Consider the following 18,220-nt stretch of genomic DNA (forward strand, 5'->3'; position numbering starts at 1 on the left):
TGGGGGGATGCTGGTGTGTGTGAGTGTTACCTGGGGGATGCTGGTGTGTGTGAGTGTGGTATTACCTGGGGGATGCTGGTCCCTTTGCGTATCTGCTCCTGTTCCCAGCGTGACACCTCCTCATCCTGACCTCCTGTATCCAACGCCTCATCATCACTACCCTCTATACCTAGTGGAGGGGAGAGGGAGGAGAGAAGGAGGAGAGAGGGGAGGGAGGAGAGAGGGGGGAGAGAGGGAGGAGGGGGAAGGGAGGAGAGAGGGAGGAGAGGGAAGGAGAGAGGGATGAGGGGGAAGGGAGGAGAGCGGGAGGGAGGAGGGGGAAGGGAGGAGGGAAGGAGGAGGGAGGGAGGGAGGGAGGGAGGGAGGGAGGGAGGGAGGGAGGGAGGGAAGGAGGGAGGGGAGGGGAGGGGAGGGGAGGGGGGAGGGGAGGGGAGGGGAGGGGAGGGGAGGAGGGAGGGGAGGAGGGAGGGAGGGAGGGGAGGAGGGAGGGAGGGAGGGAGGGAGGGAGGGAGGGAGGGAGGGAGGGGAGGAGGGAGGGGAGGAGGGAGGGGAGGGGAGGGGAGGAGGGAGGGAGGGAGGGAGGGAGGGAGGGAGGGAGGGAGGGGAGGAGGGAGGGAGGGAGGGGAGGGGAGGAGGGGGAAGGGAGGAGAGAGAAGGGGGGGGGGGGGGGAGAATTGTTAGTGCCTTCAGAAAGTATTCCTACCCCTTGACTTATTCCACATTTTGTTGTGATACAGCTTAAAATCTAAATGGATTAAATTGTTTTTTTTCCCCTCTCACCCATCTACACACAATACCCCATAAAGACAAAGTGAAAACTTCGTTATTAGAAATGTTTGCAAATGTATTGAAAATGAAATCTCATTTACATAAGTCAATACACGTTAGAGTCACCTTTGGCAGCCATTACAGCTGTGAGTCTTTCTGGGTAAGTCTCTAAGAGCTTTGCACACCTTGATTGTCCAATATTTGCACATTTTTCAAGCTCTGTCAAGTTGGTTGTTGATCATTGCTCGACAGCCATTTTCAAGTCTTGCCATAGATTTTCAAGCAGATTTAAGTCAAAACTGTAACGAAGCCACTCAGGAACACTCAATGTCGTCTTGGTAAGCAACTCCAGTGTATATTTGGCATTGTGTTTTAGGTTATTGTCCTGCTGAAAGGAGAATTTGTCTCCCAGTGTCTGTTGAAAAGCAGACTGAACCAGGTTTTCCTCTAGGATTTTGCCTGTGCTTAGCTCTTTTCCGTTTATTTTCATCCTAAAAAACTCCAGTCCTTGCCGATGACAAGCATACCCATAACATGATGCAGTCACCACCATGCTTGAAAATATGAAGAGTGGTACTCAGTGATGTGTTGTGTTGGATTTGCCCCAAACATTACACTTTGTATTCAGGACAAAAAGTTAATTTCTTTGCCATTTTTTGCAGTTTTACTTTAGTGCCTTCAAATCCCGGAGCAGTTTCCTTCCTCTCCGGCAACCGAATTAGGAAGGACATCTTTGTAGTAACTGGGTGTATTGATATACCATGCTCAAAGGGATATTCAACGTCTGCTCTTCGTATATTTACCCATCTACCAATAGGTGCCCTTCTTTGCGAGGCATTGAAAAACATCCCTGGTCTTTGTGGTTGAATCGGTGTTCGAAATTCACTGCTTGACTGATGGACCTTTCAGATAATTGTATGTGTCGGGTACAGAGATGAGGTAGTCGGGGCGGCAGGTAGCTTAGTGGGTAAGAGCGTTGTGGCAGTAACCGAAAGGTCGCTGGTTCTAATCCCCGAGCCGACTAGGTGAAAAATCTGTCGACATGCCCTTGAGCAAGGCACTTAACCCTAATTGCTCCTGTAAGTCGCTCTGGATAAGAGCGTCTGCTAAATTACTAAAATGTAAATATCATGTTAAAAACTATTATTGCACACAGAATGAGTCCATGCAACTTATTATGTGACTTAAGCACATTTTTACTCCTGAACTTATTTAGGCTTGCCATGTCAAAGCGGTGAATACTTATTGAATCAAGACATTTCAGCTTTTCTTAATTAATTAATTTGTAAAAATGACTAAAAACGTAATTCGACTTTGACATTATGGGGTATTGTGTGTAGGCCAGTGACACAAAATCTAAATGTAATCCATCTTAAATTCAGGCTGTAACACAACAAAATGTGGAACAAGTCAAGGAGTGTGAAGGCTTTCTGAAGGCACTGTATATCCTACCCATCTCCTCTAGTATCTGGCTCTTGTTCTTGACTATGGTAACAGTAGTAGTAGTAGTGTATTGGTATTGGTAGTAGTAGTAGTAGTAGTAGTAGTAGTAGTAGTAGTAGTAGTAGTAGTGCAGCAGTAGTAGTGTATTGGTGGTAGTAGTAGCAGCTAGTAGTGTATTGGTAGTAGTAGTAGTAGTAGTAGTAGTAGTAGTATATTGCTAGTAGTAGTAGCTAGTAGTAGTAGTTAGTAGTAGTAGCTAGTAGTAGTAGCAGCAGCAGCAGCAGCAGCAGTGTATTGGTAGTGTAGTAGTAGCTAGTAGTGTATTGGTAGTAGTAGTAGCTAGTAGTAGTAGTAGCAGCAGCTAGTAGTGTATTGGTAGTAGTGTAGTAGTAGCTAGTAGTAGTAGCAGCTAGTAGTGTATTGGTAGTAGTAGTAGTAGTAGTAGTAGCAGCGAGTAGTGTATTGGTAGTAGTAGTAGTAGCAGCTAGTAGTGTATTGGTAGTAGAAGTAGTAGTAGTAGCTAGTAGTGTATTGGTAGTAGTAGCTAGTTGTAGTAGTAGTAGCAGCAGCAGCTAGTAGTGTATTGGTAGTAGTAGCTAGTAGTAGTAGCAGTAGCTAGTAGTGTATTAGTATATGTAGCTAGTAGTGTATTGGTCGTAGTAGTAGTAGTAGTAGTAGTAGTAGTAGTAGTAGTAGTAGTAGTAGCAGCTAGTAGTAGTAGTAGCAGCAACAGCTAGTAGTGTATTGGTAGTAGTAGTAGTAATAGCTAGTAGTAGCAGCGGTAGTAGTAGTAGCTAGTAGTAGCTAGTAGTAGCAGCAGCAGTAGCTAGTAGTAGCAGTAGTAGTAGTAGTAGTAGTAGTAGTATATTGGTAGTGTGGTAGTAGTAGCAGCTAGTGGTGTATTGGTAGTAGTAGTAGCAGTAGTAGTAGTAGTAGTAGTAGCAGTAGTAGTAGCTAGTTGTAGTAGTAGTAGCAGCAGCAGCTAGTAGTGTATTGGTAGTAGTAGCTAGTAGTAGTAGCAGTAGCTAGTAGTGTATTAGTATATGTAGCTAGTAGTGTATTGGTCGTAGTAGTAGTAGTAGTAGTAGTAGTAGTAGTAGTAGTAGTAGTAGTAGCAGCTAGTAGTAGTAGTAGCAGCAACAGCTAGTAGTGTATTGGTAGTAGTAGTAGTAATAGCTAGTAGTAGCAGCGGTAGTAGTAGTAGCTAGTAGTAGCTAGTAGTAGCAGCAGCAGTAGCTAGTAGTAGCAGTAGTAGTAGTAGTAGTAGTAGTAGTATATTGGTAGTGTGGTAGTAGTAGCAGCTAGTGGTGTATTGGTAGTAGTAGTAGCAGTAGTAGTAGTAGTAGTAGTAGCAGTAGTAGTAGCGGTAGTAGTAGTAGTAGCTATAATAATAAAAACTATTATTGCACACAGAATGAGTCCATGCAACTTATTATGTGACTTAAGCACATTTTTACTCCTGAACTTATTTAGGCTTGCCATGTCAAAGCGGTGAATACTTATTGACTCAAGACATTTCAGCTTTTCTTAATTAATTAATTTGTAAAAATGACTAAAAACGTAATTCGACTTTGACATTATGGGGTATTGTGTGTAGGCCAGTGACACAAAATCTAAATGTAATCCATCTTAAATTCAGGCTGTAACACAACAAAATGTGGAACAAGTCAAGGAGTGTGAAGGCTTTCTGAAGGCACTGTATATCCTACCCATCTCCTCTAGTATCTGGCTCTTGTTCTTGACTATGGTAACAGTAGTAGTAGTAGTGTATTGGTAGTAGTAGTAGTAGTAGTAGTAGTAGTAGTAGTAGTAGTAGTAGTAGTAGTAGTAGTAGTAGTGCAGCAGTAGTAGTGTATTGGTGGTAGTAGTAGCAGCTAGTAGTGTATTGGTAGTAGTAGTAGTAGTAGTATATTGCTAGTAGTAGTAGCTAGTAGTAGTAGTTAGTAGTAGTAGCTAGTAGTAGTAGCAGCAGCAGCAGCAGCAGTGTATTGGTAGTGTAGTAGTAGCTAGTAGTGTATTGGTAGTAGTAGCAGCTAGTAGTAGCGGTAGCAGCAGCTAGTGGTGTATTGGTAGTAGTAGTAGTAGCTAGTAGTAGTAGTAGCAGCAGCTAGTAGTGTATTGGTAGTAGTGTAGTAGTAGCTAGTAGTAGTAGCAGCTAGTAGTGTATTGGTAGTAGTAGTAGTAGTAGTAGTAGCAGCGAGTAGTGTATTGGTAGTAGTAGTAGTAGCAGCTAGTAGTGTATTGGTAGTAGAAGTAGTAGTAGTAGCTAGTAGTGTATTGGTAGTAGTAGCTAGTTGTAGTAGTAGTAGCAGCAGCAGCTAGTAGTGTATTGGTAGTAGTAGCTAGTAGTAGTAGCAGTAGCTAGTAGTGTATTAGTATATGTAGCTAGTAGTGTATTGGTCGTAGTAGTAGTAGTAGTAGTAGTAGTAGTAGTAGTAGTAGTAGTAGTAGTAGTAGTAGTAGCAGCTAGTAGTAGTAGTAGTAGCAGCAACAGCTAGTAGTGTATTGGTAGTAGTAGTAGTAATAGCTAGTAGTAGCAGCGGTAGTAGTAGTAGCTAGTAGTAGCTAGTAGTAGTAGCTAGTAGTAGCAGCAGCAGTAGCTAGTAGTAGCAGTAGTAGTAGTAGTAGTAGTAGTAGTATATTGGTAGTGTGGTAGTAGTAGCAGCTAGTGGTGTATTGGTAGTAGTAGTAGCAGTAGTAGTAGTAGTAGTAGCAGTAGTAGTAGTAGTAGTAGTAGTAGTAGTGGTAGTAGCAGTAGTAGTAGTAGTAGTAGTAGTAGTAGCAGTAGTAGTAGTAGTAGTAGTAGTAGTAGCGGTAGTAGTAGTACTACTACCAATCAGTAGCAGAACACCTGCTCTTTCCATGACAGACTGACCAGGTGAAAGCTATGATCCTTTATTGATGTCACTTGTTAAATCCACTTCAAATCAGTGTAGATGAAGGGGAGGATACAGGTTAAATAATTATTTTTAAGCCTTGAGACAATTGAGGCATGGATTGTGTATATGTGCCATTCAGAGGGTGAATGGGCAAGACAAAATATGTAAGTGTCTTTGAACGGGGTGTGGTAGTAGGTGCCAGGCGCACCGGTTTGAGTGTGTCAAGAACTGCAACGCTGCTGGGTTTTTCACGCTCAACAGTTCCCCGTGTTTATCAAGAATGGTCCCACCCACCCAAAGGACATCCAGACAAGTCGACACAACTGCGGGAAGCATTGGCGTCAACATGGGCCAGCATCCCTGTGGAACGCTTTTGACACCTTGTACAGTCCATTCCCCTGACGAATTGAGGCTGTTGTGAGGGCACAAGGGGAGGTGCAACTCGATATCAGTAAGGTGTTCCCTAATGTGTAAAATGTAACTAACCTATCTCCTCTGCTATCCTGGTCCTCTGGCTCTTGTTCTTGACTCCACTGAAGCTGATTCTCTTTTCCTCTTCATCATCATCATCATCACTCCCGTCCCCCTCCTCTTCCTCCTCTCTGACCAGACGCTTCTTGGGGGTGTCCGTCTCCACCAGGGGGGCGTCGCCGCCTAGCTCCCTCGCCATCTGACGACGCTTCCTTGCGGCGTGGATGAAGGCCGCGTCCGGGATCTCACCTGGACAGGACAGGTCAGAGGTCAGAGGTTAGAAGTCAGTAAGATTAAAGGTGAAGAGTTCTAACCTGGTCCCAGATCTGTTTGTGCCATCATGTCAACTGCTTATTGATGTAACTTGTTAAATCCACTTCAAAATCAGTGTAGATGAAAAGGGAGAAGACAGGTTAAAGACAGGTTATCGTCAGGCCAAACACATGTTAGACATGTCAAGGACTTGACATGACGGCAGTGGGGTCACCACCATTAACACACACCAAATGCGGGTAGATGTTGTAAATTGGCAGGTAAGAACGTCTATTTCACCATCCACATTGGCAGGTGGTCATAAAGAGCATTTGGGAACCGTTTTTTTTCTTCCAATCAAAAACACCACATATAGAAATTGTTTGAATTAACCCGAAAAGGCTACTACAGGGAGACTTTGCCCTTGTGTTTTTTGGGCTAGTTACATCGTTCTGTTCACACACGCTAGGTCGTTTTTCAATGTTCTGTCTGCTGCTAGCAATGAGACGTTGCAGATTTGTTCATCTATAAACACGTTTCCATCCACAGTTTTCTATGCATATCACGACAGCTGTGAAGGAAAAAGGACGTTTCAGTACAATTATATAAAATGCCGACAGATCATTTTGTTTGTTCGACAGGGTGGGATCTTTGTGTCTGTAAAATTAACTATGCGCGAAATGGCAGTAGAAACACCTTTATGCGCAAATATTGATATAATAACCATCATATCGAAGTAAACTTGGGAGTCACGCGATGACATGGTGTGTGGTCCTCCCACTACGACTCGAGAAAGCATGCAGTTTATTAGGATACAGATTAAATTAATTATGATGAACTTCACAGGGTGGTGAAAGTGCCAAGGTGATGAGCTTGATGCTCCTTTTCAATCAATATCGAGGGTCTTATTCTGGTGACATGATGATCGATGCTTGAATGCCATTTAATAAAAATATTCTCCATAATAATCTCCTCATGTAGACTAGACTACCCGCACTGTATCTGCGAGCTGTTGGCTAAAGCGAACGTGCCAAGACCTGAGTAGGCACATTTGCTATTTAACGCAACAGTTTTTTGTGACAAAACTATCGGTAGAATTGAAAATGCGATGGAAACACAATGAATTTTAGATTTTAATTCAGTACATGAAAACTTAAGCGAAAAAGTAAAATTGTGTGCGCACTATGTCGTTTTTCTAGCCAGCTGTTTCTAGCCCAGGTAGCTAGCCTTTCCTAGGTTTGGCACATCGGAAGCTGTTTCTAGCCCAGGTAGCTAGCCTTTCCTAGGTTTGGCACATCGGAAGCTGTTTCTAGCCCAGGTAGCTAGCCTTTCCTAGGTTTGGCACATCGGAAGCTGTTTCTAGCCCAGGTAGCTAGCCTTTCCTAGGTTTGGCACATCGGAAGCTGTTTCTAGCCCAGGTAGCTAGCCTTTCCTAGGTTTGGCACATCGGGAAGTCCCTCACTACAAACCATATTGAATGCTTGCTGGCTAACAAAGTACAATCTGATGGCAACGTCAAAACTACTGTAACGTTCAACACAGTAGGGCTGACCGCATTTAGTCGACTGGTCGATTGTTTGGTCGGTAGATTGTTTTGGGGGGGGGGGGGGGGGGGCAATCGCAATTAATTTTTAGAGGCACACGAGACACCTGTCTGATTGGCTCCCGTCTCAGTGGACTAATCCATTACGGAGACGACAGGGAAGGTACATTCCACCCCTCTTGGCGCTGTCTCAGTGGACTAATCCATTACGGAGACCACAGGGATGGTACATTCCACCCCTCTAAGACAGCCATCGGCAACGTACGGCATGAGCGCCGCGAGGTATTTGCCTTGGCACACCCAGCAATTTGATAAAATGGAGAAAATCAATTAAATTGCATTGGTTTTAAATAAACGGCTACTGCTTTGGATCCGACACAGTTTGTGAGAGTATTCCTCAGGCCTACTATATGTGTAAAGATAATGTGTCGAGAGTGTGGCTTAGATGCAGAAGGCGCGTCCCTCTCCAGAATGCACTCTCCTGCCCATTTGTGTGTGTTCATAACTTCATTGTGTGAATTTTGGCCCTTTGATGGTTAGTGTCTATAAATTCCCCATTACATATATCACCAGTAGCACATTTACCGTTAATTCCCATAATTTCTAAACTACAATATTTGTTCGGTTACGGTAATTTATGTTATTGCATTCAATATACACTGCTCAAAAAAATTAAGGGAACACTTAAAACAACACAATGTAACTCCAAGTCAATCACACTTCTGTGAAATCAATCTGTCCACTTAGGAAGCAACACTGATTGACAATAAATGTCATATGCTGTTGTGCAAATGGAATAGACAACAGGTGGAAATTATAGGCAATTAGCAAGACACCCCCAATAAAGGACTGGTTTTGCAGGTGGTGACCACAGACCACTTCTCAGCTCCTATGCTTCCTGGCTGATGTTTTGGTCACTTTTGAATGCTGGCGGTGCTTTCACTCTAGTGGTAGCATGAGACGGAGTCTACAACCCACACAAGTGGCTCAGGTAGTGCAGCTCATCCAGGATGGCACATCAATGCGAGCTGTGGCAAGAAGGTTTGCCGTGTCTGTCAGCGTAGTGTCCAGAGCATGGAGGCGCTACCAGGAGACAGGCTAGTACATCAGGAGACGTGGAAGAGGCCGTAGGAGGGCAACAACCCAGCAGCAGGACTGCTACCTCCGCCTTTGTGCAAGGATGAGCAGGAGGAGCACTGCCAGAGCCCTGCAAAATGACCTCCAGCAGGCCACAAATGTGCATGTGTCTGCTCAAACGGTCAGAAACAGTCTCCATGAGGGTGGTATGAGTGCCCGACGTCCACAGGTGGGGGTTGTGCTTACAGCCCAACACCGTGCAGGACGTTTGGCATTTGCCAGATTGGCAAATTCGAGACAGACAGAAGGGTGTGTTCATAATTCAACTGTTCTACCTTGTTAGCTAGCAAATACTGTAGATCCAAGTTGGCTAAACTTGAAATATAAAGATTAGCTGGCTAATCACTAGCACGTGGGCTTGAGAGATTGTTGATGAGACCAGTGTTCATTTTCTACAGGCTAATGCCTGTTACAAGAAGTTAGTCATTATTAGTGAATGTGTTTATGGATGGTTCTAGTTACATTATAACAAAAAATTGCATTTTTATAGACCGACTTGAAAGCCAGATCAGTGATTATTGCAACAAAAAAAACAGGTTAAACTCTTTTGATAAAATAATTAAATTATTAGTGGGTCATTATTTTTACATTTTTTAGTCATTTAGCAGACGCTCTTATCCAGAGTGAGTGCATACATTATTTTTGTATTTTTCATACTGAAGCGAACCCACAACCCTGGCGTTGCAAACACCATGCTCTACCAACTGAGCTACATCCCTGCCGGCCATTCCCTCCCCTACCCTGGACGACGCTGGGCCAATTGTGCGCCGCCCCATGGGTCTCCCGGGACGCGGCCGGCTACGACAGAGCCTGGATTTGAACCAGGATCTCTAGTGGCACAGCTAGCACTGAGATGCAGCGCCTTAGACCACTGCGCCACTCGGGAGGTTGATATACAGTGGGGAGAACAAGTATTTGATACACTGCCGATTTTGCAGGTTTTCCTACTTACAAAGCATGTAGAGGTCTGTAATTTTTATCATAGGTACGCTTCAACTGTGAGAGACGGAATCTAAAACAAAAATCCAGAACATCACATTGTATGCTTTTTAAGTAATTAATTTGCATTTTATTGCATGACATAAGTATTTGATCACCTACCAACCAGTAAGAATTCCGGCTCTCACAGACCTGTTAGTTTTTCTTTAAGAAGCCATCCTGTTCTCCACTCATTACCTGTATTAACTGCACCTGTTTGAACTCGTTACCTGTATAAAAGACACCTGTCCACACACTCAATCAAACAGACTCCAACCTCTCCACAATGGCCAAGACCAGAGAGCTGTGTAAGGACATCAGGGATAGAATTGTAGACCTGCAAAAGGCTGGGATGGGCTACAGGACAATAGGCAAGCAGCTTGGTGAGAAGGCAACAACTGTTGGCGCAATTATTAGAAAATGGAAGAAGTTCAAGATGACGGTCAATCACCCTCGGTCTGGGGCTCCATGCAAGATCTCACCTCGTGGGGCATCAATGATCATAAGGAAGGTGAGGGATCAGCCCAGAACTACACGGCAGGACCTGGTCAATGACCTGAAGAGAGCTGGGACCACAGTCTCAAAGAAAACCATTAGTAACACACTACGCCGTCATGGATTAAAATCCTGCAGTGCACGCAATGTCCCCCTGCTCAAGCCAGCGCATGTCCAGGCCCGTCTGAAGTTTGCCAATGACCATCTGGATGATCCAGAGGAGGAATGGGAGAAGGCCATGTGGTCTGATGAGACAAAAATATAGCTTTTTGGTCTAAACTCCACTCGCCGTGTTTGGAGGAAGAAGAAGGATGAGTACAACCCCAAGAACACCATCCCAACCGTGAAGCATGGTGGTGGAAACATAATTCTTTGGGGATGCTTTTCTGCAAAGGGGACAGGACGACTGCACCGTATTGAGGGGAGGATGGATGGGGCCATGTATCGCGAGATCTTGGCCAACAACCTCCTTCCCTAAGTAAGAGCATTGAAGATGGGTCGTGGCTGGGTCTTCCAGCATGACAACGACCCGAAACACACAGCCAGGGCAACTAAGGAGTGGCTCCGTAAGAAGCATCTCAAGGTCCTGGAGTGGCCTGGCCAGTCTCCAGACCTGAACCCAATAGAAAATCTTTGGAGGGAGCTGAAAGTCCATATTGCCCAGCGACAGCCCCGAAACCTGAAGGATCTGGAGAAGGTCTGTATGGAGGAGTGGGCCAAAATCCCTGCTGCAGTGTGTGCAAACCTGGTCAAGACCTACAGGAAACGTATGATCTCTGTAATTGCAAACAAAGGTTTCTGTACCAAATATTAAGTTCTGCTTTTCTGATGTATCAAATACTTATGTCATGCAATAAAATGCAAATTAATTACTTAAAACTCATATAATGTGATTTTCTGGATTTTTGTTTTAGATTCCGTCTCTCACAGTTGAAGTGTACCTATGATAAAAATGACAGACCTCTACATGCTTTGTAAGTAGGAAAACCTGCAAAATCGGCAGTGTATCAAATACTTGTTCTCCCCACTGTAACTGTTGTGTGTCAGTGTCTGTTGATGTACTGCAAGTCACCTGTTGACCAGGACCCCACCAGGGAATAGGGTACCATTTAGTAAACCATTTCCACCATTACCTGGTCGTAGGTTGCTGAGCGTGGACAGGGTGCTGGTGTTGGAGAAGGCTCCGGCTGCTGTTGTAGTGGGGATCTTGGAGGCGAGGCTCTGGCTTTGCGTCTTGGGCTCCTGTTCATCAGTGCTGTCCACTTCCATCTCCTCCTCTCCCTGCTCACTGCCTGCCCTGCTAGCGGGCTCCTCTTTAATGGAGGCCAGGGGTTGGGACCACACGTCTGGAGAGGGGGGGGACACACGCACTGTATGTTAATATATACACATACTGCATGATAACACACACACACACTGCATGTTTAATATGTACACACATCACATGTTAATATATACACCAGGGTTTTCGTTAGCCGGTAACAGACGGCTTTTGTCCAAAAATAAAATAGAAAAGCCAATAAATACAATTTGCTCGGGCCAATTGCCCGGGAGAAGAACAAAAAGATCCCATTGTGAAATAATACTTTTTAGCCTCTTCACTGATAGAAATACCAGTCGATGGAAATACATTAAACTGGTCATGCTTATCAGTCCATAGGTTAATTAAGTTGGTGCGTGTGTACAGTATTTTTCATTCTGTATCTTATTTATGTACATGTGATCTTCAGGTCGGAAATTCAGAGCTCTAGAAAGGAGGCCCAGAGTTCCCTAGTTGGAATTCTGAGTTGGATGACCATTCAAAACAATTTCTCCCCAGTCAGAGCTCGTTTGTCCCCCCCAGTTCCCAGTTGTCTTGAACGCACTGAAGTCACAAGTCTGAGATCACCGAGTTCCCAGTTGTTTTGAACGCGGCATAAAAAACGGCAGGCTTCATCAGCACGTCACACACCACTGTGCAATGAGCTGGAGGCAGTATGCATTTTGAAAACATACTTAATTGTTTGAAACCTGAACGTTTTAATACATACCGTATTATGAGGCATGTTTCAAAGTAGCCTATTATATCACCTCAACATTTCACACATGAAACTGCTAGGATGTGCAGTGCCCTTTTGACAATGGTGTTTTCCTGCTAATTGCATTATGGAACGAACAGTCGCCCGTACACACACCCCACATGTTGATATGCACACACACGATGGCACGTTTTGTTGTTGTTGTATACAGACTTGACTTCTATATTTAACCACACAGTCCAACTGATCAGGGAAACCCAGTTGGCAGTACATTAATGCCCTGGCACAGGGTCCAACTGATCAGGGAAACCCGGTTGGCAGTACGTTAATGCCCTGGCACAGGGTCCAACTGATCAGGGAAACCCGGTTGGCAGTACGTTAATGCCCTGGCACAGGGTCCAACTGATCAGGGAAACCCAGTTGGCAGTACGTTAATGCCCTGGCACAGGATCCAACTGATCAGGGAAACCCGGTTGGCAGTACGTTAATGCCCTGGCACAGGGTCCAACTGATCAGGGAAACCCAGTTGGCAGTACGTTAATGCCCTGGCATTTGCAGCTCAGTAATAATGCTTAAAGATGGGGAGGCCTAAGCCCCCCACTTTCCTTGGGCTTTTACATGTGGGCTTTACAAACGCGATGGTTTTTGTAACCCCAGACAAATGACAAGACTGTCGAGTCCAAAAAAAATAAAATGTTTTAAAGTCTTAAAAAATGATGAGGTAAGAAACAAGGCAAAGATAAAGGAACCGGGGAAGAGAAACCATTTTGATGGCATTAATGCGCCCCATCATAGAAAAAGGGCAATATTCTCCAGCTCTCTATGGTTTTGTTTTAGCTTTGCAACAAAGCTCACTGCAGTTAAACTTGAAGATGAGCTTTGGATTTCTAGGTATTTTAAGTCCCAGGTAAGTTAAGTGGTCATGCACCACTTTTCTCTAACTCACTTGCAGTGACATTATCTGAGAAACACGAGATCACCTTTTCCCCAATTTATTGAATAGCCAGATCGTTTGCCAAATGAATTGATTAAGTCTGGCAGCTTCATTAAATAGTACCCGCAAAACACCAGTCTCAACATCAACAGTGAAGAGGCGACTCTGGGATGCTGACCTTCTAGGCAGAGTTGCAAAGAAAAAGCCATATCTCAGATTGCCCATCTTAATATTTTATTTTTATTGGCCAGTCTGAGATATGTCTTTTTCTTTGCAACTCTGCACCAAGTGATTTCAAGTGCTTAAATACCCCTTTCGCGCACATGCCCGAGACCGTGCACATTCCACAAGACTAATGAGACACCTTTAACATCCGAATGATTCCCAAGATTGTTTCCTGACATTTATATCCAAGAGCATTTCAAATAAAACATCTTAAACATGAACGTATTCAAATCAAAAAAATGTCTGGCAGCAGAAAACAAAAACCGAACACAGTAACAGACCCCAGAGAAATCCCCCCCCCCCCACTGCTTCCCCAGAGAAACCCCCCCCTCCCCACTGCTTCCCCAGAGAAATCCTCCCTCCCCACTGCTTCCCCAGAGAAACCCCCCCCTCCCCACTGCTTCCCCAGAGAAATCCTCCCTCCCCACTGCTTCCCCAGAGAAATCCTCCCTCCCCACTGCTTCCCCAGAGAAATCCTCCCTCCCCACTGCTTCCCCAGAGAAATCCCCCCCCCCCACTGCTTCCCCAGAGAAACCCCCCCCTCCCCACTGCTTCCCCAGAGAAATCCTCCCTCCCCACTGCTTCCTCAAATGAAGCACTGTTCTCCCCATCTAACATGAATGAGGACCGCCGGGCATGATGGCTAGAACAGACCCAATACTACGCTAGCATGATGGCTAGAACAGACCCAATAATACACTAGCATGATGGCTAGAACAGACCCAATAATACACTAGCATGATGGCTAGAACAGACCCAATAATACGCTAGCATGATGGCTAGAACAGACCCAATAATACACTAGCATGATGGCTAGAACAGACCCAATAATACACTAGCATGATGGCTAGAACAGACCCAATACTACGCTAGCATGATGGCTAGAACAGACCCAATAATACGCTAGCATGATGGCTAGAACAGACCCAATAATACACTAGCATGATGGCTAGAACAGACCCAATAATACACTAGCATGATGGCTAGAACAGACCCAATAATACACTAGCATGATGGCTAGAACAGACCCAATAATACACTAGCATGATGGCTAGAACAGACCCAATAATACACTAGCATGATGGCTAGAACAGACCCAATAATACACTAGCATGATGGCTAGAACAGACCCAATAATACGCTAGCATGATGGCTAGAACAGACCCAATAATACACTAGCATGATGGCTAGAACAGACCCAATAATACGCTAGCATGATGGCTAGAACAGACCCAATAATACGCTAGCATGATGGCTAGAACAGACCCAATAATACGCTAGCATGATGGCTAGAACAGACCCAATAATACGCTAGCATGATGGCTAGAACAGACCCAATAATACGCTAGCATGATGGCTAGAACAGACCCAATAATACGCTAGCATGATGGCTAGAACAGACCCAATAATACGCTAGCATGATGGCTAGAACAGACCCAATACTACACTAGCATGATGGCTAGAACAGACCCAATAATACGCTAGCATGATGGCTAGAACAGACCCAATAATACACTAGCATGATGGCTAGAACAGACCCAATAATACGCTAGCATGATGGCTAGAACAGACCCAATAATACACTAGCATGATGGCTAGAACAGACCCAATAATACGCTAGCATGATGGCTAGAACAGACCCAATAATACACTAGCATGATGGCTAGAACAGACCCAATAATACACTAGCATGATGGCTAGAACAGACCCAATAATACACTAGCATGATGGCTAGAACAGACCCAATAATACGCTAGCATGATGGCTAGAACAGACCCAATAATACGCTAGCAAGCTAACAGTCAGACTTAACAGCCCTCTCCGCGGTTGTTGGAAAACAAATTAATGTTACCGTTTATGAATAAAGCTAAAAATGCACTGTTTGCTCAGTCAATATCCCTAGAAATTTGTGGCGAGTGATTTCACACTTTCACGCAGCTTGCAGCCTCTTCGGGCTTGGTGAAGACTCTTGTCATGGCGCTGTGATGAACATGTAACTTGGCTGGAAAACGCAGGCTGTATTTCACCTCTGCCTCCCTCATGGTCCGAATCACATCTCGAAACGCGCGCCGTTGCTCCATCACCTCCATGGTGTAGTCGGGGAAGATGATAACCTTTTGTATTCCATAGCTCGCTGTCGTCCAACTCGTAGAATTTCCTGAAAGTGATGAACCCTTGCGATTTTTGTGCGTGGCTTTGCACCTGGCGAGGGCGTCGCCTGTAGAGAGCAGTGTGCACGGCCAATGGGGAGGGGCTTTGGGAAGTTGTCGTCGCCCAGCAGCTTGGACACGGACTCTGTGGGAGTCCATTGTTCTTCGTCCTCCAGTTTGATGTTCAGCGACTCCTGCTTCTAAAATCGAGAACCTTGGCTTGGAGCGCCTCGTTCTTTTTAAGCTGCGCGCAGGTGGTTTCCAGGCCTCCGAACCGGGGTGTCATGATCAGACAGGGCCTTGTCGGCTGTGTTCATGCCATCTTTAGAGACTCTGTTTCGAGCCTGTCAAAACGATCGTTGATAGTTTTTATTACAGCCTCTTTCATTTGTTGACACATTGCCGTGGCAGAATCTTGTTGCTGGGTATCTGGAGAGTTGTCATCAGTACTCAAAATGGCGCTAGCTGCTGTTTGTTGAGCCTGGGCCTTTGTCAACTTTGTGTTGCCTGTTCTGTCACCATATTTCACTTTTTCGCTGCTAGTTAGTGCCTGGGGAATATACTAAACAACATGTATATTTTTCTGGGGGCAAACTTGGAAATAATACGTTAAGAATTCAAGATGTCAAAATAAGCGGAGAGGAGATCTGAAGGAACCGATTGGTGTCACCTCGTTAGTCAGTATGTGTTACACCTGTGCTGGTTGCCATCTCGTTAGTGGGAAGGTGTTTCACCTGTGCTGGCCCAGGTGCTATTTAAGAGTGGCTGGCCCAGTTGCCTTGAGAGATTAAGGTCAACACCTTTAGTTGGCTCTCCCCATTTGATTTTTAGAAAGACAATCCTTTATCTGATTTTGTTTTGCTCCACCTTTTTGGTTTGCTTCCTGTCTTTAAGTTTGGTGTGGGTTTTACATTTAGTTTGCCTCCTCTTTGGCAAACTTAGTGGGCGCTAATGGGTGTCTAAGGTTTCAGATGTTGTTGCTAGACAACGTTCAGTGGACACACCCCTATGAGTGTCTTCCAGAACCCCTCCTAAAACCCGTTTCATTTTGGTTGTTGTCAGTGACTCTTTGTTAGTTCCCCCTTCTGTTTGAGCGACATTATTTGGTTTTCTTGCTGGGGAACGTAACACGTTACTAAATACACACACCACATGTTAATATACACACACACACACACGTTAATATACACACACACACACACATCACGCTAATTTACATTTTAGTCATTTAGCAGACGCTCTTATCCAGAGCGACTTACAGGAGCAATTAGGGTCAAGTGCCTTGCTCAAGGGCGAAATCGACAGATTTTTCACCTAGTCGGCTCGGGGATTAGAACCAGCGACCTTTCGGTTACTGGCACAACGCTCTTAACCACTAAGCTACCTGCCGCCCCAACAATGTGTGTATATGTTAATATAAACACAGCACACATTAATACACACCACACGTTAAATAAGTAATTGCCCCCTTACACTCTAACTGGTTGTGCCATCTTTAGCTGCAATGACTGCAACCAAATGCTTCCTGTAGTTGTTGATCAGTCTCTCACGTCGCTGTGGAGGAGTTTTGGCCCACTCTTGCAGGTAGAACTGCTTTAACCCAGCGATATTTGTGGGTTTTCAAGCATGAACTGCTCGTTTCAAGTGCTGCCGCAATATCTCAAAATTGGGATTAGGTCTGGACTTTGACTAGGCCATTCCAAAACTTCAAATGTGTTGCTTTCTAGCCATTTTCATGTAGACTTGATTGTGTGTTTTGGATCATTGTCTTGCTGCATGACCCAGCTGCGCTTCAGCTCACAGACGACGGATGGCCTGACATTCTCCGGTAGAATTCTCTGATACAGAGCAGAATTAATGGTTCCTATTAAAGGCAAGTTGTCCAGGTCTACCGTGCTTCATTGTTGGTATGAGGTTCTTACGGTGGAATGCAATGTTTGGTTTTCAACAGGCATAATGGGACCCATGTCCTCCAAAAAGTTGACTCAAGTTGGCCAAAAAGCACCTGGAAGATCATAAAAGACCCTTGGAAGAACGTTCTATGGACAGATGATTCAAAAGTATAACTTTTAGGACTCAGCGTTGACTCCCTGTCAAAATAAAACATCACATGATATACACTACCGGTCATCTGATGCAGCACTCCATCACTCTCCTCCTTGGTCAAATAGCCCTTACACAGCCTGGAGGTGTGTTGGGTCATTGTCCTGTTGAAAAACAAATGATATAGTACCACTAAGCCAAAACCAGATGGGACGGCGTATCGCTGCAGAATGCTGTGGTAGCCATGCTGGTTAAGCGTGCCTTGAAATCTAAATAAATCGCGGACAGCGTCACCAGGAAAGCACGCCCACACCATAACACCTCCTCCTCCATGCTTTACAGTGGGAATTACACATGCGGAGATCATCCGTTCATCCACGTCTCACAAAGACACGGCGGTTGGAACCAAAAATCTCCCATTTGGACTCCAGACCAAAAGGACAGATTTCCACCGGTCTAATGTCCATTGCACGTGTTTCTTGGCCCAAGCAGGTCTCTTCTTATTATTGGTGTCCTTTAGTAGTGGTTTCTTTGCAGCAATTCGACCATGAAGGCCTGATTCACATAGTCTCCTCTGAACAGTTGATGTTGAGATGTGTCTGTTACTTGATACTTGAACTCTGTGAAGCATTTATTTGGCCTGCCATTTCTGAGGCTGGTAACGCTAATGAACTTATCCTCTGCAGCAGAGGTAACTCTGGGTCTTCCATTCCTGTGGCGGTCCTCATGAGAGCCAGTTTCATCATAACGCTTGATGGTTTTTGCGACTGCACTTGAAGAAACTTTCAAAGTTCTTGAAATGTTCCGTATTGACTGACCTTCATGTCTTGAAGTAATGATGGACTGTTGTTTCTCTTTGCTTATTTGAGCTGTTCTTGCCATAA

At 44.8% G+C, this 18,220-nt stretch overlaps 1 protein-coding gene across 1 annotated transcript in view; it reads right to left on the reverse strand.

Annotated features, from left to right (window-relative positions):
- The window catches only part of paxbp1 (PAX3 and PAX7 binding protein 1), a gene marked incomplete at its 3' end in the record, with an annotated part of 37,486 nt that overhangs the window by 16,139 nt on the left and 3,127 nt on the right, over positions 1–18,220 (reverse strand). Inside the window, exons 3-5 of the mRNA XM_084193887.1 lie at positions 11,100–11,312; positions 5,577–5,810; positions 66–169 (exon numbers count right to left, since the gene is read on the reverse strand). Coding sequence (XP_084050013.1) covers positions 66–169; positions 5,577–5,810; positions 11,100–11,312 — 551 coding nt within the window. The remainder of the gene's footprint in view (positions 1–65; positions 170–5,576; positions 5,811–11,099; positions 11,313–18,220) is intronic.

Source organism: Coregonus lavaretus (genome assembly GCF_964263955.1).
Source record: "Coregonus lavaretus genome assembly, contig: HAP1_SCAFFOLD_4114, whole genome shotgun sequence".
NCBI classification, from domain to species: Eukaryota; Metazoa; Chordata; class Actinopteri; order Salmoniformes; family Salmonidae; genus Coregonus; species Coregonus lavaretus.